Below are 22883 nucleotides of genomic sequence, written 5' to 3'. Positions count from 1 at the left end.
AAACACAGTCATAAAATGGGTATGACTCACTTAACTGCCTTGATTAGCAGCAGAAATTCTGGTCCAGTTGTGATTGTAAATCGAGAATTAGCTGTAGTCAAAATTTGGTGTGCATTTTTTGCTTCAAAAATAATAGAAGACAGATGCTGCAGTTCCCACTCCTCGACTCTTTTTCCCCAAACTGAAAAACAAAATAAGCTGAGGTTTTTCACCCTGAACCTTTCTGCTCTCCTCAGCAGATAGCCACTTATGACCCATTAACAGGTCTGAAAGCTGAGCTGTCCTTGCCTGCCCACCTGGTAGGTCTCTCAGTATATAATTTAGTGTGTCATGTTAACTCAGAAAATTAGGTTCATTGAGAAAAACATATTTAGGTTTTGTTGTGCCTAAAATAAATGAAAAACATTTTCAACTTTTTTTCCTTTATTTAAGGAAACATTTTCAATGGCATCAGGTAAACGCTTTGGACAAAACGCTGTGATTAACACAGCTGAATCCTAGAAGCTTTGCAGAATAATGTTAAACATGTTGGAAACATATTAAATAGCTTGTGTTTTAGAAAATATATTGCAGATATGCCTTTGTCAGAAATCCACTAATAATTATGCAGGATATTGTCAGTTAACATTGAAAATACCTTTTACATTTAATTTCGTAAAGAATAGGAGAAATGTTGATTCATTCATTGTTTTTCTTGCACTGTTGAAGCTAAATTAGATCTTTCTAATTAGATCTTTCTCATTTTTCCCCTCAAAAACTTGTGTATTTATAGGATTATTCAATCTCATGCTGGATATTATGATTTCTAATTCTATAGATGGAACATTCTGTCTATTCTTTAAATGATTCACATTCAAGCTTTATTGAACTTTCAGCAGAATGTTTACTCTGTGTTGAATGTGGATGGGAGTGAAGCTGCCTTTCTTTTGTAGTTTTGAGATGGGGTGATTTTCACAATTTAGGGAAAAGTCATTCACATTTCAGCAGATACTGCTGGTTTAAATTTCTCAGAATGCTTTGGAAAAATGCTTCCTAAAATATAGTTAATCTGGAAATTTTAATTTTACAGCTAAGAATAATACTATGTGAGTTTTATATGTATTCATTCTTAAATTTACCTCTCAAAATGATGGAAATTAATCTTTATGTATGTGTTAAGTTTCTATCCCGGGTTTTTCCCCAATTACTTTAAAATAGTGAATGTTTTCAACTTTCATTTCCCAGCAGAACAGCATCCATATGAATAGATTGGTCTGGAAAGCAATGATATACAGTATGTTCAGCGTTTAAGTTAACTGTTGTGTAGTGAGTTCATTGCGCAGGAATAAAGACAAGACGAGTGAGTTCAGCAATGGTCATGTTTATTTGCTTGCAGGATCTGAACTGAGAAACTGAGCTGCAGCCTGCAGCAATTTATAGCCTGGCCCCTAGGTGGCAGCCAATAGGTTTAAAGCAACCCATTGCCGCCTAGGGGCAGCCAATAGCAGCACTGGAGACGGGGTGTCTGAGTTGCTGGGAGCTGTTAGCTAGCTCCAGCTTACCACGTGGTGTTACAATTAAGCCCAATACATAACACCAACCTGTATAAGTTCACCACAGGATGAAACTAAATAAAAAACATGCAAAAGATTACAGTGATGCATAATATATTAATTTTACTTGTGATACCCACTTTTATTTTCTGCAGCTGTGTCTGCAATTTAGAGCATTATAAAAGGAAATAACCTAAACTCTGATATGTTGTTCAGTTGCTAACTTATGTCTGACTCTTTGTGACCCCATGGACTATAGAATGCCAGGCCCACCTGCCCTCCACTGTCTCCCAGAGTTGGTTCAAATTCATGTTCATTGCATCGATGACACTATCTAACCATTTCACTCTCTGCCATCCCCTTCTCCTTTTGCTTTCAATCTTTCCCAACACCAGGGTCTTTTCCAATGACTCCTCTGTTCTCATTTGGTAGCCAAAGTATTTGAGCTTCAGCTTCAGTAGCTCTCCTTCTAAAGAATAGTTAGGGTTGATTTCCTTTATGCATATTAAGCATATAATTAAAGATCTTTAGTTAAGGTTGCATTAATTCAGAGATACTAATTATAGATATTGGATTGGATCCAGGTCAGTTTTGAGCTATCTATTTGTCAGACCTGCCACAAACTTAAAGCTCTAAGTAGAAAACGATCTTTGGCCCCATTTGCATACTTTCCACAGAAGGGAAGCCCAGAACTTCTTATTTGATAATCAGAATTAGAAAAGAACATATTTAGAATGGTGATACAAATGTTCTGGGTTTCTCTTCTATGGGAAGTATGCTTTTCTTTCTTCACTAGAGCCTTATACCTCTCAAATCTGTAAGATCATAATCTGATGTCCTTATCTATTTGCCAACACTAAACAAAGTACACTATTGTAAGAGGCCCTCTGCCCCAGACCTTCGCTCGTTTCGCTGTGACCTGAAAACTTGGTTATTTGATCTTTCTGGCCTGGACTGAGCGGGTTTTAATTTAACTTTAAATTTTAAATTTTAATTTGTTTTAATTGTGGGCTAGTCTTAATTTAATTCTGTTTTAATTGTATTTATTTGTATTGTTTTAATTCGCCCTGTAAACCGCCCTGAGTCCTTCGGGAATAGGGCGGTATATCAAATCAATTAAATAAAATAAATTAAAAAATAAATGTGGAATAGGAAGGTAACACAATGGTTCACTCCTCTAAAGCATTTCAGGTTGGAAGACTTTAATTAATTAGAATTCTCCATCCTTCATTTAAATTAGTGGTTGACATAACACAGATAAATAATTTCATGATTTTAAAAACTGGATGCTAGAGGAAACTAAAGATTTTAGGCACAAGCCTGCAAAATGAGGCGAAGCATTATAGCAATGAAAATACTGAAATAGATTTTTCAAGAATGGAATCAGAAATTAATAGCAGAATATCAACAATGTTAATAAAGATATCTGCTTCTATGGACAATGTCCATAATATGTTATTGAAGAAATAACAGATGTAGAATATATTTTATTGACAATATAAAGATACGTAGTAACAAAAGTGCATTTACAACTAACAAGCCAAGAGAATGACTTGAAAAAGGATGTTTCACTGGATCTATAAAAGAAATTGGCTGATATTTTAAAATTCAAAAGGGAAACACAAATGATAACTCAAAAGAACAACCTGGACATTTTTTTTCCTTTGGATTTATTTAAGGAATGCTTGTTAAGACCTTGATGAATTCAGTATGAAGGAACAAAGGAAAAATGAAGAGAAATCAAATCCTACAGCAATATTTGAATGAACTAAAGATTAAGATTGTTAAACCAACTTTATATTTCTTTCTTTTACTTTTATTTGATCAAGGTTAAAACAAGATACATTGTTACTTCTGGCAACCCCTTATGGACTTTTTGTGGACACCAGGATTGAAAAGATGATGTTTTATGGATTTGTTTGTAGATAAGAGATGGGATATGGGATGGAGAGATAATTGTTTATAATTTTATAGGGGGTGGGGTAGTCACTAAATTTGTTTATGCTCATTGTGAGGAAGGCCCGGAAAGTGCCCAGTACACTGGGGTTAGAAATAAAAGAAAATAGTCTGGAATTATATGGCTAATGGGCTAGCATTTTTTTATTTCATATGTTAAAAATAGAAATTGAAACATTTCAGAAGCCAGTTATATTAATTTGAATGGATTAAGGCCAGAAACAAAATAAAACTTTTAAAAATTAAGGTCTTAATGAGAAGCAGCTCATACTAAAGTCCTGTTTAAGAACCTGCAGTGATGGAAATTAACATAGAATAAAAAGGTAAAGGTTCCCCCGCACATGCGTGCTAGTCGTTTCCAACTCTAGGGGCTGGTGCTCATCTCCGTTTCAAAGCCAAAGAGCCAGCGCTTGTCCGAGGACGTCTCTGTGGTCATGTGGCCGGCATGACTAGACGCCAAAGGTGCATGGAACTCTGTTACCTTCCCACCGTAGTGGTCCCTATTTTTCTACTTGCATTTTTATGTGCTTTAGAACTGCTAGGTTGGCAGAAGCTGGGACGAGTAACAGGCACTCACTCTGTTACGCGGCACTTGGGATTCGACCCACCAAACTGCCGACCTTCTGATCGACAAGCTCAGTGTCCTAAGCCACTGAGCCACCACGTCCCTTAACATAGAATACACACCCCAATTTAGTTTGTGTAATTTAGGGTATAAACTTTTGCATTTTACAGCTTTTGCATTTTACGGGAAAGAGCTGTATGTTCATTCTGTTAGGTCTTTATGTGGAAGATTGGTACAAAACTCACCCATTGCATTCTGGACTGGAGGAAAATATCACAAGTTATACCAATATCACCTAGCAGCAGCTAATGACTGATCCAGTAACTAGAGGCATTCAAAAGATTTCCATCAGAATAGATCGTCTCTGTAATCTGAAAGTCATATTGCCTTTCTTTCTCATGCATTTTCATCTTTTTGTAGTATACATGCAATAACAAATGTGGAATCTATCAGAATTCATCCTTGAATAAATTCTTCAGGTTTCTCAATTTGAGCCGTTCTGTTTAACAGAAATGGTAATAAAATGTTGTTTTCTTCTCCCCTGCCCTCTTTTTTCATTTAGGCGACAAGAGCTGCATTAACACACCACTGTGAAAATCTGGGAGACTCACTAGGGAAAGAAAATGATATTGCTTTGATTATAGATGGCCAGACTTTGAAGTATGCCCTGTCCTTTGAAGTGAGGCAGTCCTTCTTGGACCTAGCATTGTCCTGCAAGGCTGTCATTTGTTGCAGGTAAGAAATACAACTTAAGTCGACTGCACTCAATGGATTTACCTTTAAGAATATACTGGATACTCAAATAAAAGGCTCAGCAGTTAAGACACTGGGTTTGTTGGCTGGAAAGATTTGAGACCTGAGTGCCATGTGACGGGATGAGCTCCCATCCTTGCTTCACCTCCCATCAACCTACAGGTTTAAAACATGCAAGATAAATAGGTACCACTTTGGTGGGAAGGTAACAGTGCCCTGTTTATGTCATGCTGGCCACATGACCGTGGAAATATCTTTGGATAGTACTGGCTCAATTGCCTTGAAACAGAGATGAGCACCACCCCTTATGGTTGGCAATGATTAGCAGACTAAAATCCACAGGGACTCCCTTATTTTTATATACTGAGAGTTGTTAGCATAAATGGTACTGTAAGATTCTTTTAGTACGGCCAAATTCAATATTTAATTCAAACATGGCAGCTGTCTTCTTTCTGTGCTGTAAAAAGTATATTTAGATGTATTACAAACTTAAGGACAATATTAGATTGTTTAATAAAATACAACAGTCATGCTTTTGCTATGTAACACTTGAACTCAAGCCAATATATCAAGGTAGATTGTCACATATGGGACATATTGGATTTTTGTTTGGTTTTGTGTATCATTTTCTGAATGCTATTGGCCTTTGAAGTAATAGTCTTGCTTATTTGCATTCAGTTATTATTTGCTCAGCTAATGTTCCTGACATATGGTTGCTTTATGATTGCACCGAGAGCTTAGCAAATATTTGAAAAAGTTATGAATATTGGTTAGATCTTAAAGCTGATATAAAATACCGTAGTATTGTTGGTGAGAGTTCTTCTATATTCTGTATTGTTAACCCCAACTACTTGTTTATTTTTAACTAACCTTATTGATACAGACAATGGAAAGGAGGTCAACCCATCTGGTGATGTACCTCCATTTTCCTGCGAACCAAGCCCAGATTTATTGCTTTCTCATTTTTAAAGATTTCTCTTGAGAACCAGCATCAACAGTACTTTATGCCTAAAGCCCCAAAAATAAATACACCATATATCTTAAGTATATTTAAAGTTATGTTGAATGGCAAATGCATCTGAAGTACTGTTCCCCTGTGGAAATGAAAAGCTAACTCCTAATATATGCTCCATTAAATCCTTTGAATGCATGCTATTTTATATTGACAGTTGCGAATCGTAGTCCGTCTAGATTTGAAAAAATATTGTAGCATTGGGTTAAGAAATAAAGATGGACCCTAATTTTACCCTTTTCCCCCACTATTTAATTTGAATAGCTCCACTATTTAATTTGAAATTTCCTCTTCCCTGTGGCAATTCTGTTCCAGCTTTCTTCCTCCGTGGCTTTAAAGTGCAGTGTCTTATTTGACATGCAGGAGTATGATTAAAGCAGCCCAGAGTGGGATAAAAAATGTTTTCTTTTCTCCACAAGCACCTGGCCAGTGAAAGGAATATTCCTGTAAAGCCATACAGGCTGTTAAAGGCATTCCTCACTCTCCCTGGAGGAAACCCCATCCACTCCGCTCCACTCTCTTTTATTTTCCCTTCTTCAACCTCTGAAATTACATCATGTCTTTTTATTTCTCCTTTGAATCATTTTACAGTATCAATATTTTATTGCCCTTTTAAACATTGTTCTGTGGGATGTTGGGTGCCTTTGAAGGGTTTTTGCTTGTTTTTACTTTTAAATGTTCATCTTAAGACGCTCTGATAATTAAAACTGGCCACCACCATATGGAAAGAGGATGACTAATGTTGGCAAATTCTTGGCAATAGAAGGGAATTATAATCAATCAGCCATGCCGTCAGTCAAGTAACTCACACTAAGACTTTGGAGATGGGAATTAGTTTGACTCTATAGGCTGCTCTTACAAAGACTGACTATATGTAAAGAAAGAAGCCACACAGAACTTCTAAGATTTCCCTTCTTCAATGTTACAAGAAATACACTGAACCAATAATGGCGGTGACGTGTATATTTGATATGGAAGAAAGTACTGTAAGACATTAATGTTTTGGGGTATACTTATTTAAACAGTCAGCATGCCTGTGACTGGAAATTATGGCAATCAAGGAACAAAGTTGGAGATAGAGGATTTCATGAATTTGTGAGAATGTTACCAGTTTATGTGTCCTTTCAGACATGATGTGAAAAGGACTTTTATATAAACTGCCAATGCCAGTGGAAATGGGAACTGTATCTCTGTTTCCTTAGCCAATCTTTTCTCTTGTTGTTTGTTCTGCTTTCAAATGATCTTAATTTTGCACTTAAGTAATTTTGCCAGAGGTGTTGTTTTGTATGTAGGGACCACTGTATGGAAATAAGAGGAAAGCAGTCTTGTGTAAGCTTTACTCCTTTTTGTATGTGCATCACATCTGTGAAAAGGTCAGAGTTTGTAGTATGAGAGTTCAGCGCTGCTCTTGTCATTTTGATAAAAAGGATGAATCCCACAGATGCCTCTGAACTCCATAGGTTGAATCTGTGATCTCTTGCATACAAAAGAGGAGGCTGCTTGAGGCCGTTTGTAGCCTCAAGCGTTCCTATAGTGGTTTTGAGGGATATTGCAACTGAACACTAAACTATAATTTGTTTTGTGATATATATATATATATATATATATATATATATATATATATATATATATATATATATATATATATATATATATATATATATATATATATATATATATATATATATATATATATATATATATATATATATATATATATATATATATATATATATATATATATATATATATATATATATATATATATATATATATATATATATACCCCTTCATGGATTACTGCCTTGTCGTGGCGAAGGGGCTTGCGTAATTCAATGAAGCTATGAGCTATGCCGTGCAGGGCCACCCAAGACGGACAGGTCATAGCAGAGAGTTCTGACAAAACGTGATCCACTGGAGAAGGAAATGGCAACCCACTCCAGTATCTTTGCCATGAAAACCCTATGGACAGTACCAAAAGGCAAAATGATATATGACGCTGGAAGATGAGCCCCTCAGGTCGGAAGGCGTCCAATATGCTACTGGGGAAGAGCAGAGGGCTAGTACTAGTAGCGCCAGAAAGAATGAAGCGACTGGGCCAAAGCCGAAAGGACGCTCAGCTGTGGATGTGTCTGGTGGTGAAAGGAAAGTCCAATGCTGTAAAGATTTTTTCTCCATAGGAACCTGGAATGTAAGATCCATGAATCAAGGAAAGCTGGACGTGGTCAAACAAGAGATGACAAGACTGAACATTGACATCTTAGGTATCAGCGAACTAAAATGGACAGGAATGGGTGAATTTAATTCAGATGACCATCAGGTATACTACTGTGGGCAAGAATCCTTCAGAAGAAATGGAGTAGCCTTCATAGTCAATAAAAGAGTAGGAAAAGCAATACTGGGATACAATCCTCAAAATGACAGAATGATCTCAGTTCGAATCCAAGGCAAACCATTCAATATCACAGTAGTCCAAGTCTATGCCCCAACCTCCAGTGCTGAAGAGGATGAAATTGACCAGTTCTATGAAGCACTACAGCACCTTATAGAACTAACACCAAAAAATGATGTTCTTATCATCATGGGGGATTGGAATGCTAAAGTAGGAAGCCAAAAGATAACTGGAATAACAGGCAAGTTTGGCCTTGGAGTGCAAAATGAAGCAGGGCACAGGCTGATAGAATTCTGTCAAGAGAATACAATGGTCATAGCAAACACTCTTTTCCAACAACCCAAGAGACGGCTCTACACATGGACATCACCAGATGGTCAACACAGAAATCAGATTGACTATATGCTCTGCAGCCAAAGATGGAGAAGCTCTATACAGTCAGTAAAAACAAGACCAGGAGCTGACTGTGGCTCAGACCATGAGCTTCTCCTTGCAAAGTTTAGGCTTAAACTGAAGAAAGTAGGGAAAAGCACTAGGCCACTCAGGTATGAATTAAATCATATCCCTGTTGAATATACAGTAGAGGTGACAAATAGATTTAAGGAATTAGATCTGATAGACAGAGTGCCTGAAGAACTATGGACAGAGGTTCGCGACATTGTACAAGAGGTAGCAACCAAAACCGTCCCAAAGAAAAAGAAATGCAAGAAAGCAAAATGGCTGTCTGAGGAAGCTTTGCAAATAGCTGAGGAAAGGAGGGAAGCGAAAGGCAAGGGAGAAAAAGAAAGATACGCCCAATTGAATGCAGAATTCCAGAGAATAGCTAGAAGAGATAAGAATGCCTTCTTAAATGAACAGTGCAAAGAAATAGAAGAAAACAATAGAATAGGGAGGACCAGAGATCTTTTCAAGAAAATTGGAGAAATGAAGGGCACGTTTAATGCAAAAATGGGCATGATAAAGGACCAAAATGGCAGGGACATAACAGAGGCAGAAGAGATTAAGAAGAGGTGGCAAAATTACACAGAAGAACTATACAAGAATGAGCTTAACGTCCCTGAGTTAAGTTTTAAGTTATGCTTAAAATCCTACAAGCTAGACTTCAGCAGTATGTGGATCGAGAACTACCAGAAGTACAGGCAGGATTTCGAAGAGGCAGAGGAACTAGAGATCAAATTGCCAATATACGCTGGATCATGGAGAAAGCTAGGGAGTTCCAGAAAAACATCTACTTCTGCTTCATTGACTATGCTAAAGCCTTTGATTGTGTGGATCACAACAAACTGTGGCAAGTTCTTAAAGAGATGGGAGTACCAGACCATACCAGACCATCTTATTTGTCTCTTGAGAAACCTATATGCGGGTCAAGAAGCAACAGTGAGAACTGGACACGGAACCACTGATTGGTTCAAAATTGGGAAAGGAGTCCGGCAAGGCTGTATACTGTCGCCCTGCCTATTTAACTTATATGCAGAGCACATCATGAGAAAGGCAGGGCTAGATGAATCAAAAGTTGGAATTAAGATTGCCGGAAGAAATATCAACAACCTAAGATACGCAGATGATACCACTCTAATGGCAGAAAGTGAAGAAGAACTAAAGAGCCTCTTGTTGCAGGTGAAGAAGGAGAGTGCAAAACTTGGGTTGAAACTTAACATTAAGAAAACCAAGATCATGGCATCTGGCCCTCTCAATTCCTGGCAAATAGATGGGGAAGAAATGGAGGTAGTGACAGATTTTATTTTCCTGGGCTCCAAGATCACTGCAGACGGGGACTGTAGCCAAGAAATTAAAAGACGCTTGCTCCTGGGGAGGAAAGCCATGGCAAATCTAGACAGCACACTAAAAAGCAGAGACATCACCCTGTCAACAAAAGTGCGTATAGTCAAGGCTATGGTCTTCCCAGTTGCAATGTATGGCAGTGAAAGTTGGACCATAAGAAAGGCTGAGCGCCAAAGAATTGAGGCCTTTGAACTGTGGTGCTGGAGAAGACTCCTGCGAGTCCCTTGGACTGCAAGGCGATCAAACCGGTCAGTCCTAGAGGAGATCAATCCTGACTGCTCTTTAGAAGGCCAGATTCTGAAGCTAAAACTCAAGTACTTTGGCCACCTAATGAGAAGGAAGGACTCACTGGAGAAGAGCCTAATGCTGGGAAAGATCGAGGGCAATAGAAGAAGGGGACGACAGAGAATGAGGTGGCTGGATGGAGTCACTGAAGCAGTAGGCGCGAGCTTAAATGGACTCCAGAAGATGGTAGAGGACAAGAAGGCCTGGAGGAATGTTGTCCATAGGGTCGCGATGGGTCGGACACGACTTCGCAGCTAACAACAACAACAAATATATATAAAATCACCGGTAACAATGCAAACAAGAGAGGAAGGATTCTTTCTTCTCTCTTTCTTCCTGCCATCACCTAGAAGAAATTTCTCTAATCTAGCTCACAAAATAAATAAATGTCTCTGCAATTTTATCCTAAAATGTTTATGCTCAGACCTAATTCGTTCCTGCAGTGGCCAGCTCCAAGCTGGTTATTGTAATTTCATTTAGATGGTCTTTTCATTTCTAAATTAGATCAGTAAATGCTGAGAACCCCACCATCGACATGGTGACTTGTTGATTTTTATTATAAAAGATGCTCCCCTTCTGGCCTGTGACTTAAATTACTGCAACTTAAATTAAATCATATTTCTGATTAAGAATATGCAAACTTGAATAACATTAATTGGTCCCAAAGAAAATTATGTATGTGTTCTAATTTCCCATATATAGTCCTTTGACTTTCCCTCCCTGCTCCAATCTACTGTATCAGCTATTGAATTATCAATGCTTATGATCTAGTGCTACCGCTGACAATTTATGACAGCCCGATGCTCATCTCCTGACTTTGAAAACCGTAAGGGAGAGATGATTCTGACAGCTTTCATCTGTGCATGCAATTGAAGGTGGAGGAAATAGGGGGAAAGCAGTCAGGTCTGCCGCATCCCAAAAGTTTTTCCTGCTGACCACTGAGAAGTGCCCCCTTTAAACTGAATGTAATTGATTTTTTTTCCACAGATTCCTTATACAAGTTCCTCCTTGGGGACGCATGTAAAACATGTTGCAACCCTAATTTACTATCTTTGAGGTGGCAAATTTCTCTCCTTTCTTCCTCCTCCCCCCTCCCCTCAAATCACATAGGACTTTTCATTTGGAGGTTTAAGGTTAGCGATTTCTGAGTTTTATTATCCTTGTCATCTGCAACACTTTGCAGAATCAGCAGGAAAGCCAAGTTAGTTACCACAGGATGGCCTGGTTTCTGTTCATCTTTGTCAATCAGCTCCCTGAACTATAACAGATATCTTTAGCATATCAGAACACGAAAGCTAATGTATTTGAAGCGGAGATGGACAACTCTTCTCAGATTAAGAACAGCATTTTATTAGGGGCCACCATACAAAATGTGTGATGTAGAAGAAGAACAGATAGACAAAGACAACAGAATTAATAGCAATAGCACTTAGCACTTAGACTTATATATGCAGTGCTTTACAGCCCTCTCCAAGTGGTTTACAGGATCAGCATATTGCCCCCAACAATCTGGCTCTTCATTTCACCTGAGAAGGATGAAAAGCTGAGTCAACCTTGAGCTAGTAAGAATCAAACTGCTGGCAGTCGGCAGAATTAGCCTGCAATATTGCATTCTAACCACTGCACCACCATGGCTCTAATTAACCATGTCATTAAAGTCCACAAGAGATCCAAGTCCAGCCTCCCTTGAATTCCCTTAATCTTTATCTAGCACCAGTTTAGTGCTATTAGTTGACTAGATTTTTGTGAATAAATCTTCTGTGCTGCAACCTTATGAATGGTCCTGATTCCGTGACTTGACAGGTAAGAACAGTCAAGGCAAAGATATTGTGCAACCAGGGCAAAAGTCAATAAAAAGGGTAAAATTAAAAGTAATATGACTAATTTATACTAAATCTTTCAATATATGTACTTTGAGTAGTCCCCATGTGTTAAATAATTTCCTCTTTTGTAGCACTGAGCATTGCCACGCAGGAGCAAATTGAGGAGGGTTGGCAAGTGGTTTCATAGGACACAGATCAGAAACTATTCCCCTTTTTTGCTGAGGGGGAAAAAGTCATCCCAGTCAATTATCTGATAATAGAACTTTACATGATGACAGTGATATCAAACTGGCAGTTGCTTTCTAATAAATACATTTTTATTTGCAGGGAATAATCGATGGATACAAATCAAATATTAAGCTATTGCCATGCGGGTTGAATCATGAACCACCAACATCAACTGTACACAGTTTAAAATCACTTTTCAGGATAGATTAATATGTGAATAACAGAACAGAACAGAATAACAGTTGGAAGGGACCTTGGAGGTCTTCTAGTTCAGCCCCCTGCTCAGCAAGAAACTCTATAGCAGGGGTGTCAAACTCAATTTCATTGAGGGCCGCATCAGCATTGCGGTTACCCTCAAGGGGCCGGGTGGGTATGGCCAGGGTGGGTGTGGCCTACTGGGTGGGCGTGGCTAGAGTGCGTATGGCCTACTGGGTGGGCGTGGCCAGCTCTACATCGTTCACATCAAGAGTGCCTATGTGGGCCTGGGCAGGAGTGGGACAGATCTGAGGGTCTCTGGCAGAAGGAGGGTCTCTGGGCCAGGGCCGAGGCAGTGGGGGCCATTCCCTCACTGTTTCCAGGATGGCTTCACGGGCCGCATAAAACCACTTCGCGGGCCGCATCCGGCCCCCGGGCCTTGTGTTTGACATGTCTGCTCTATACCATTTTCTTAAAAACTTCCAGTGTTAGAGCATTCACATTAATTCTAGTCTTTTCTTAGGATTGTACATTTTCTTTTCCTTTTCTAAGTCCTGCATGTCTGAGAGGAGTTTTCATCATGACTTGTATTAATTAGGACTTTCAGTATTGTCCAGATCAGGAACAGTGGTAATCAATAGTTGTAATAGGTTAAAGGGGAAAAAACAGCTTCTAAAATAACAGTTTGTAGTTGGGCTGTTGGAAATTAATTCTAATTGTTTCATGAAATGACATGACAACTTTGCATGGTAAGGCAAGACTGAGGAAAATGGTACATTACATTATCCTGCTATATAGGAAAAGTTTAAAAAAATGAGCAAGAAATATGTGTTTCAGAATAAACTAGAATTGTTCCTCTTTGCTAATCTATGATTGACTATGCCATTTTTAAGCCAGTTTTTAATATCAGCACACTAGAGTTTCATATAGTGTCACCTGTCTATCTGTAAATAAGACTTTTAGAATCTATTGTGTAGAAGCCAGCACCTTAAAATGTGTACAGTAATAGAATCAGTCATCCTGTCTCAGATTGCTCCACCCCATTTTAGTTAATCCAGGTTAAGGAAGATATCTTTGAAAACCCCCAAAAAGAAAGTGTTTCCTACCAATAATTTCTTTTTTTAATAGGTTACCCATGGAATAGGCAATTTAAGTAAAACCCATTAACTGAGACAGACCATATTCAGGCCACTTTAAAAAAAACTGTCAATTTTTTTTAAAAAAATGCAGATTACTTATAAAATAAGCACTCAGTGTATTAGAACATGGGAAAACAGAGTCTTACCTTTCAAGGAAATGTAATTAATTTCTTGATATTTGCATGCCAGTTCAATTTTAAAATAGCTGAAGTAAGCATATCTCAACTTCTTCTCTTGGGGGATTGTCTTACAGGGCACTAACCATACTTAAAAGTAGTTTTTGCCCAGATTTTAGAGTGCAGATCCCCTTTCATAACCTCATCCTATTATTCTAATTGTAAGTTTATTCATGCAGTCATCTTCCACCTCATTGGTATAGGCTTAGGATAATAACACATACTACCTAAATTGTAGGATGATTTAGCTTCTTATATTAACAAATCTGCTTCTAATTTTCTAGAGTTTATTTTTACTTTTGAATTATTCAACAATTTAGTACATGCATCTGTAACTCCTTTTTCTTAGTTAGAAAATGGACAGAGAGGGTATTAGTTTTCCATCTTTGAATGAGATAACTCCAAAAGCTCCATCAGTTGCACTTTCGGTTCTTCCAGAGATAATAAAACTGCCAGGTTGATGCTGGTTTCCAGTGTTAAAAACTTCCAGTGTGGGAGCACCCAGAACTTCTGGAACAACCTGCCTCCCAAAGTTGTGAATGCTCCAACACTGGTAGTTTTTAAGAAGAGACTGGACAACCATTTGTCTGAAATGATATAGGCTTTCCTGCCTGAGCAGGGGGTTGGACTAGAGGATCTCCAAGGTTCCTTCCAACTCTGTTATTCTGTTTCATTGTATAGGCCTGCAATGTACATACATTTGAGGGCTATGACCGGTTATGATTTTTTTTAATTCATATCCAGTCCTTGCATTATATAATCATTCAGCATCAAATGTAGCCAAATCCTATCTCTTCATATCCAGATGTGACCATTGAGTTTTATTTTTTTCCTTCTCTGGATGCTACACTTAATGGAAAAGTTTTCATTTTTCTTGGTAATGCAGAAATATTGTCCACGGTGGGTGGCTTGATGGGTGGGTAGGTGGGTGGATGGAGGGAGGGATAATGCTTTGAACACAAAGTCTTTGTTCGAAGACAAAAGACTTTTACTGAACTTTGTTCTACTTGAAATTAAATAAACATCATTTAAGTATGTAAGAAAAGAGAGGAAAATTGACATAATTGCTTCTGTAATGGAAACATCTACACAAGACAGCTGAACATAGTTTTGGAGCTACTTTTACTTAAAAAAATTTATCTCCTGATCTTCACCAAATCATTTCCAGAGCAAAGCAATAAAAACAAATACATAAAACCCTTACATTTGCAAATTAAATTCTATAGATTACAAACTTTGTCTTACATTATTTTTATTTCTTAAAAAGTATCTTGGTTTATATAAAACTAGTAAAAAGGGTTGACTCATCTGTTTAAGAAGTATAGTCCACATCTGACACCACAACTCTCAAGTTCTGCTATTGCATAGTACAGACATGTCAAACACAAGGCCGGGGGGCTGGATGTGGCCCACGAAGTGGTTTCATGTGGCCCGCGAAGCCATCCTGGAAACAGTGAGGGAATGGCCCCCATTGCCTTGGCCCTGGCCCAGAGACCCTCCTTCTGCCAGAGACCCTCAGATCTGTCCCACTCCTGCCCAGGCCCACATAGGCACCCTTGATGTGAACGATGTAGAGCTGGCCACGCCCACCCAGTAGGCCATACGCACTCTAGCCACGCCCACCCAGTAGGCCACGCCCACCCTGGCCATACCCACCCGGCCCCCTGAGGGCAATCGCAATGCTGATGCGGCCCTCAATGAAATTGAGTTTGACACCCCTGGCATAGTACATTTCCAATAAGGAGAACACTTGGAGAAAAAAATAGCTTAGCAAAAATATTTTACAGCAGAATATCTCCTTATGGCAGTATTAAGACGCATGCTTCTGTCCTGGAATAAGAAGAAGGGGGGAAAAAAGGTTGATATAATTTGTGTTGCCCCTATAAACTGCAAATTTTACTGTGCCCAAGCCCTGAGGCTGGCCTGTATTGCTGCTCTTATAGATTTATCCTTTTTTCTGTCTGTTTGTCTGTTTTGCAGTTTTTATTGTCCATCCAACTCAAAAGACTCAAGGTAGTTTAAAAGAAGGTAAAGTTACAAAGGTAGCAATGGAAATAAAATTTTACGTATTTTAAAAACAGTGATATTAAATCAACCCTCTCCGAAGATGAGAATCAGTAAAACCTAGTTAATTTAAGATTGCATCTCAATTTCAGGACAGTGATAGGTGGGCTCTTTTCCCCTCTATTGTCACCTATCAGTAGGAAAAACAACTGTCAGCTGTTATATTTATATTCTCCAGAATATAAAATAAGGCAGGATTGAGAGACAATGGCTTCTTTCCTCTAGATCAGTCACACAAATTTTGGTTTAATTTTTATCATAGGATTATTGGGGGGGAAAGAAATATAACTGAGTGAACTGGTAAATTTTTGGTTCATATTACCTCCAGTTATGCTAATAGCTTTTAAAGGAAATTATAATTTATTATTTAAGACAAGTCAATCATCTAAAAGTCTTCTCTTTTTTGCAAATCTTTTAAAATCCTGCATTTATCTGCTGGAATAGCAGTAATTCCTTTTCTGTAGTATTAGTTATCTCTTATCTTATATCAAAAGTACAACTTAATTGTACAGTATCATTGTAACTTCACCTATAATCCTAGAAATACCTATGGTATTTGAGCAGCCTAATCGCGGGTAAGATTAAAATGACACCAAAATTGCAATCAATGTTTCCTCTCAGTTATTATTTCTGTTATTGGCATTTCTCTTTTTTTCCCACATTTTTGGTGGAGATATTTCCATGCCTTTTTTCCCCTCCTTCTTAAGAAGCATTCTCTTCTGTTTTGTGAGCCCTGACAATCAGACAAATATTGCCTAAATGCTTTCATGGAAGATGCAGATAAGGATTGGGGCGATGAACAATATAATATATTCTGCGATATTGAACTATATTTCAGCTACAGGCAGCTTAACTTTAAAATCAGCTATAGTAAAGCAGTAAAAATTTATATATTGGCAACAACTGCATTTAGCAGGCAGAATTGGCTGAGATTCTTTCCATTTTAACTTGTCTGGAAAGTTACTTGCCTCCTCTTTTTATGCACTTCTATCAGCGTTCGTCTTAATTTTATTGTTTATTAATTTCTTACTATTTAAAATAAAAATTACATACAAGGCATATTATAAATAAAACCCAACATAGTTGTTGTTGTTGTTGTTAGTTGCGAAGTCGTGTCCGACCCATCGCGACCCTATGGACAATGTTCCTCCAGGCTTTCCTGTCCTCTACCATCTTCTGGAGTCCATTTAAGCTCACGCCTACTGCTTCAGTGACTCCATCCAACCACCTCATTCTCTGTCGTCCCCTTCTTCTATTGCCCTCAATCTTTCCCATCATTAGGCTCTTCTCCAGTGAGTCCTTCCTCCTCATTAGGTGGCCAAAGTATTTGAGTTTTAGCTTCAGGATCTGGCCTTCTAAAGAGCAGTCAGGGTTGATCTCCTCTAGGACTGACCGGTTTGATCGCCTTGCAGTCCAAGGGACTCGCAGGATGTGCTAAATAGACTCAGATCATTTGCTCAGTGTAGGGTATTCTGATGGGTAACAATTCTATGTAGAAAAGCCTTTGCCAGTCATTTGAGATATTAAGAGTCCAAAACCAGACATTTTCTATACCAAGATCACACTTTGTTCTTTGGTTTTGAGTCTTCTCTGAAAAACAGTAGAAATAATGCTTGTGAGTTCTTAAAACATTTTTTCTCCCTGAGAAAGAGGATTCTGCTTGTCTTAACTTTTCTCAGGATGCTTCATTCATTCATTCATTCATTCATTCATTCATTCATTCATTCATTCATTCGTTCATGCATTCATTCATTCTTATCTCCTGTTTCCACACTATCTCCTATCACCACACATACAGCTAAAAGTCCGTGGATACATAATAAATAATAAATTGTCAAATTGAATGAAAATTTACAACAACAACAAAAGCAACCAAAATAAAGACATACATGCAAATGCCAGGTCATCATCCTAGCAAGGTCTCTAAAAAGCTTTGTCATCACTTATAAAGTGGTAAAAATGGGGCAAGTCTGGTTTCACATGGAAGATGATGCCATAATCCCATAATACCAGCCTATCTTTGATCCCTTCATTTCACAAAAATGGGAAGTCACTAAGAGTCTGCTTTCCAGAATGAATGTTACAGGCAAGTTAATTCCAGCTAAAGTCCTGTAGGTAGCTTGGAACATTTGTTATGAATTTACTGTGAACCGTGGCCTGTTCTTATGCAAAGTAAGCCCCAAGGATCTTATATTCATGTAAGTGTGCACAGGAGTCAAGCTGAAACATTGAATTCAGTGAACTTTTTCTCGAACTCTTCAACAGAATAACAGAGTTGGAAGGGACCTCCAACCCCTGCTCACACAGGAGACCCTATAACATTTCAGACCAATGGCTGTCCAGTCTCTTCTTAAAAACCTCTAGTGATGGAGAACCTACAACTTCTGGAAGCAAGCTGTTCCACATCGTACTCATTATCAGAAAAATTCTCCTTAGTTTTGGTTGGATCTCTCTATGATAAGTTTTCATCTGTTGCTTCTTGTTCTGTCTTTGGTACTTTGGAGATTAGACTAATTTGTGGCAGCCCTTTAGATATTGCAACACTGCTATCATGGCACCCCATTTTCTTCTTTTTATTAGACTAAACATATCCAATTCCTGCAACTATTCTTCATACATTTTGGCCTCCAGCCACCTAATCATCTTTGTTGCTCTTCTCTGCACTCTTTCTAGAATCTCAACATCTTTTTTATATAATGTGATCTTACCAAGGAATTATAAGGTGGTACTAAGACTGTAAGTGATCTAGATTGTATTCCTCGATTATGTAGTTTTTCTTCAACTGCAGCATCCTACTGGCTCATATTTAAGTGATTGTCCACTAGGACTCCTAGATCCCTCTGACGGTTATTGCTTTTTAATTTATTTATTTTCTATTTCCATTTATTAGTTTCCTATTCAATGAATCCTTCAATCTCTTCGATCCTAACCAACCCCTTTGTGGTCAAACTGAAATACAGGTTGGATTTTATGTTTTCCAATAAGATTTTCAAGAAATAGGAATTCATGGTGAGAAGCTTCTATTTCTCAATATTTTCTACTATATAATTTATCATATTTATATAGCTGCCCTTCTCCCAAATGCAAAATGCCATAACATCCTGGACCATTTTATACACATATTATTTGGAGTACCTGCTTATTAAAAAATACCTGCTAAAAAGGGAGAAAGTAGCCAGTTTTCTAGTACTTAATAAAGGCATGCAAGGAGGCCCATGAACTCCTGTATGTTCTTTCAATCAAATCTTTATTACAGTCATAGACCAGCATAGCTCTTTTTTAAATATTTTTTCAAATAGAAGTATTGACATTGAAGGCTACCCTAGTAGTAACCCTATTATAGAAGTACACTTTGAGACGTTTTCCAAATGACTCACATGTTAAAATATTATATTCCCAAATCAGCAAAAAGCAATACAGAAATTTTCACGTTCCAGTTACTGCCCTAGTGGGAGTTCCACAAAATTTCCATTTTCCTAATCGGTCCTCCCAAGGACTGGATGACATTTTCTTGGGATGGAATGAAGATACAGTCATCACCTGTATTGAACTAATCTTTGGTGGGAAAAATGGGTTGGTTTAGAGAAGAAGCTTGTGAACAAGTTCAAGATATTCTCAACTGTTTTTTGGCCAGCCTAATTTTTTCTTTATCATTCAGATGATCCAGCTATCATAGTTATGTTTTACAACTTGTGATACCTCTGCAGTTGAGTATTTTATCTAGTTTTGACAAAACTCTTCCTCCCAAGTAGCAGATCTCTCTCTTCCATAGGTACAGTTAGAATCTCTAAGAACATTTGACCCTACAAAGATAATCTGTTACAAATTCTCCTTGTTGCATTATGTAGAGATTTCCTATTGAAATAATTTTATTTTATTTTTTTTAAAAATACATTGAGCAGCAAACCAGATTTTGCACTTTCTTTTTTACCTTCAAAATGAAATATCTTCAGCTAATAAATTTTACAAATAAATAAACAATAACAACTTTTTATACCCAGCCAACAAAGTAGTATCATTAGCATGTTTACAATTGTTGATGTTTTTCTCAACAATTTTAATTCCAATTTCTGCTTTTTTATAGATAAACATTTCTGACGATATAAGTTTACTAAACAAGGAGCCAGTATAAAATCTTAATCCACTCTTTCTGTGTTTATTACATTTGTATTTTGCCAAATCAATAGGAAGACTCTTAGCAGTCCAGGTTAAACACATATTTTTCCTTTTACATGGTTTTATAAATGTCATGGTAACCTTCATTTTTCATTGGTGATAACAATAGAAAAGATGAGAAGCCAGCTTTTCCCTCCTTGTAAACATTTCTATGGCATTACAGTGTCTAATATAGCAGTCTTGCAGATTTTCCCTACAGTTTTAAATTAAATTGATTTGAGGAATTCAAAAATATTCACCGCAATGCCAGTGAAAGTCAAAATGTTCGGACCATAAGAAGTTCTTTCTTCTGTAATCTGAGGGAAAATTCCACTTTGTCTTTCAGCTAAAATAATCATAAAACTGTGTTCCCTTAGGAAAGCCATAATCCTTTCAATGAAACAGATGTGCTTTATGATCTGTTCCCAAGACCATGCAAAGAACTTGAAAAGTCTTCTGTTTAATGTGCTGTTCTTCATTAAATTTGCAATCTAATGACACAGATATGCTGCTAGCAGTTTTAGCAGTTATATAATAATTATATTATTAATAAAAAATAACTCACCACCCAGAGTCACTGATTTGAGATGGGCATTTATACAAACAGAATGAATAATACATAAATTACTTTTATTTATTTATATTCCACCCAACTCCTAGCAACTTTGGACTTGTCTGTGTATGATGCAATAATTTGTCACTACAGATGTGCATCCACCAGTAAGACCATACTTTCTCATGAAAGACCATTTACTTTTTCCATAAAAATCACTTTTTCCCCCAAAAAGTGTTCATACATCTGAAGCTTTTCAGATGATCATCAATTTATTTGTAAAAAGTAGTACTTTCAGAGTTCTGTCATCCTTATATGAATGCGCATATGGCAAATGGGTGCTGTATCACTATTGTCAACACACTGAATTGTGAAAAAGAAGAAGCTTTCACTACTTCCATAATTTGGCATTGAAGATCTTCCACCAGATCAGTGTAACATTTCATAGAATTTACCCAGTAATTTTTCTTCTTGTATTTGGCATCCTTGGTCCTTGGTGCTTTCCAAGCGTGCTTGTTTTTTTGCATATATTTCATTACCCAGACTAGATAACAACATCATCATGTCAACCTTGAGCTACAAATATTCTCCTTTATTTGGCATCTTGGTTTGTTTGTTTTAAAAACCACCTCACTTCAAAAGTTGCAGGCTATTAATATTAGGCAGCAAGCAAGAATTTAGAAGAATTTCTGTTGTTTTGAGAGTTTTCTTGGGTTTGACACTGATCAGTCATAAGATACTTCTATGTTTTTGGACAATGTCTGATGGAAAGCTATAATTTTCATTTTTGAAGCCGATTCTTCTGGCTTGTCTATTATTGGTTATAAGGTGTCCCCCAAGATGATTGGGCCTTATGCATCATTGTTAACAATTTAACCTTTAGTGAGGATAGGCGGGTGGTTTCAGACAGTGAAACTGTACTTAATAAACATTTCATTGTATTTTCTTTCCCTAATCATAGCCATATTTTAATTTTTAAAATTATATACAAATGTAAACAAGTTAATAGCATACATAGCTTGGTCAATAAAGAATTTTTTTGAATAAATTTGACTGCTGCAAATCAGTTTACATGTACTGCTGTTTATCTGTCACTGGCAAAATCAGAAGAATCTTGACAATCCTGAATATTCACAAACAAGCTAAACATATTCAACATACTTTTTCACTATATTTAATGTATTGTATTTTCAAACATGTTTATTTGCATGTCAAAAAAGGTAAAGGTTTCTCCTGTCCAGTCATTTCCATTTCTCCAGTGCTCATCTCCATTTCTGAGATGATGGAGCCAGCATTGTCCAAAGACATTTGCATGGTCATGTGGTCAGCATGACTATACACCAAGGTGCATGGAAAGCAAGAAATAAGAAAAAAAATTATCCACATTGTCCCATTGAGATCTATTCATGTTCCCCAGTTTGGGAACCCCTGCTGTGGCAAAGTTTCTATTGAATTTTAGTTAAAATTAAGACCTGGAAAGTAGAGTCACCAAATGGCTCTTTAAACTGTTTAAACCATTCCAAAAACGTACAGCCAGCCCCAATAATTTCAGGCAAATCTGTTTTGCTGCAATGATGCACATTTATTTGAATGGCTTCTGTCAAAATATAAAAAACTATTATTTCTTAACTGGCTTATTAAACAGTATTTCTTGCCTAACCTAAAGCTGAAATTAGGTGGGAAAGTGCACCAAATAAAACAAAAAATGAAAAAGTGAATTAACAGTGAATTCAGGGGTTTCAAACTCAAGGCGGTGGCGGTGGTGAGGCCTCTCCTCAAGAAGCCTGTCCTGGACCCGGCTGTATTGAACAACTTTCGTCCTGTCTCCAACCTTCGCTTTCTTGCGAAGGTTGTTGAGAGTGTGGTGGCGCATCAGCTCCCTTTGGTCCTGGATGAAGCGGATTATCTAGACCCGTACCAATCGGGTTTCAGGCCCGGGTACAGCACGGAGACGGCATTGGTCGCGCTGGTGAATGATCTCTGGAGGGCTCGGGACAGGGGGCATTCCTCTGTCCTAGTCCTATTAGACCTCTCGGCGGCTTTCGATACCATCGACCATGGTATCTTGCTGCGGCGTCTCAGGGGATTGGGAGTGGGAGGCACAGTTTTACAGTGGTTCTCCTCCTATCTCTTGGGACGTTCGCAGTCGGTGTTGGCAGGGGGGCAGAGGTCGACCGCGAGGTCTCTCATTTGTGGAGTTCCTCAGGGGTCGGTCCTCTCGCCTCTCCTGTTCAACATCTACATGAAGCCGCTGGGTGAGATCATTCGTGGCT

The 22883-nt window shown here is 37.8% G+C and overlaps 1 protein-coding gene across 1 annotated transcript in view; it reads left to right on the top strand.

Annotated features, from left to right (window-relative positions):
- The window catches only part of ATP8A2 (ATPase phospholipid transporting 8A2), a gene marked incomplete at its 3' end in the record, with an annotated part of 203542 nt that overhangs the window by 64574 nt on the left and 116085 nt on the right, over positions 1 to 22883 (top strand). The window contains exon 17 of the mRNA XM_081327717.1: positions 4616 to 4788. Within this exon, the coding sequence (XP_081183843.1) occupies positions 4616 to 4788 (173 nt within the window). The remainder of the gene's footprint in view (positions 1 to 4615; positions 4789 to 22883) is intronic.

The sequence above is a fragment of the Vipera berus genome (genome assembly GCF_964194415.1).
Source record: "Vipera berus genome assembly, chromosome: 4".
In the NCBI taxonomy this organism is placed as follows: domain Eukaryota; kingdom Metazoa; phylum Chordata; class Lepidosauria; order Squamata; family Viperidae; genus Vipera; species Vipera berus.
The sequence above is the reverse complement of the archived record's forward strand: the minus strand, read 5'-3'. Positions and strand labels throughout refer to the sequence as shown.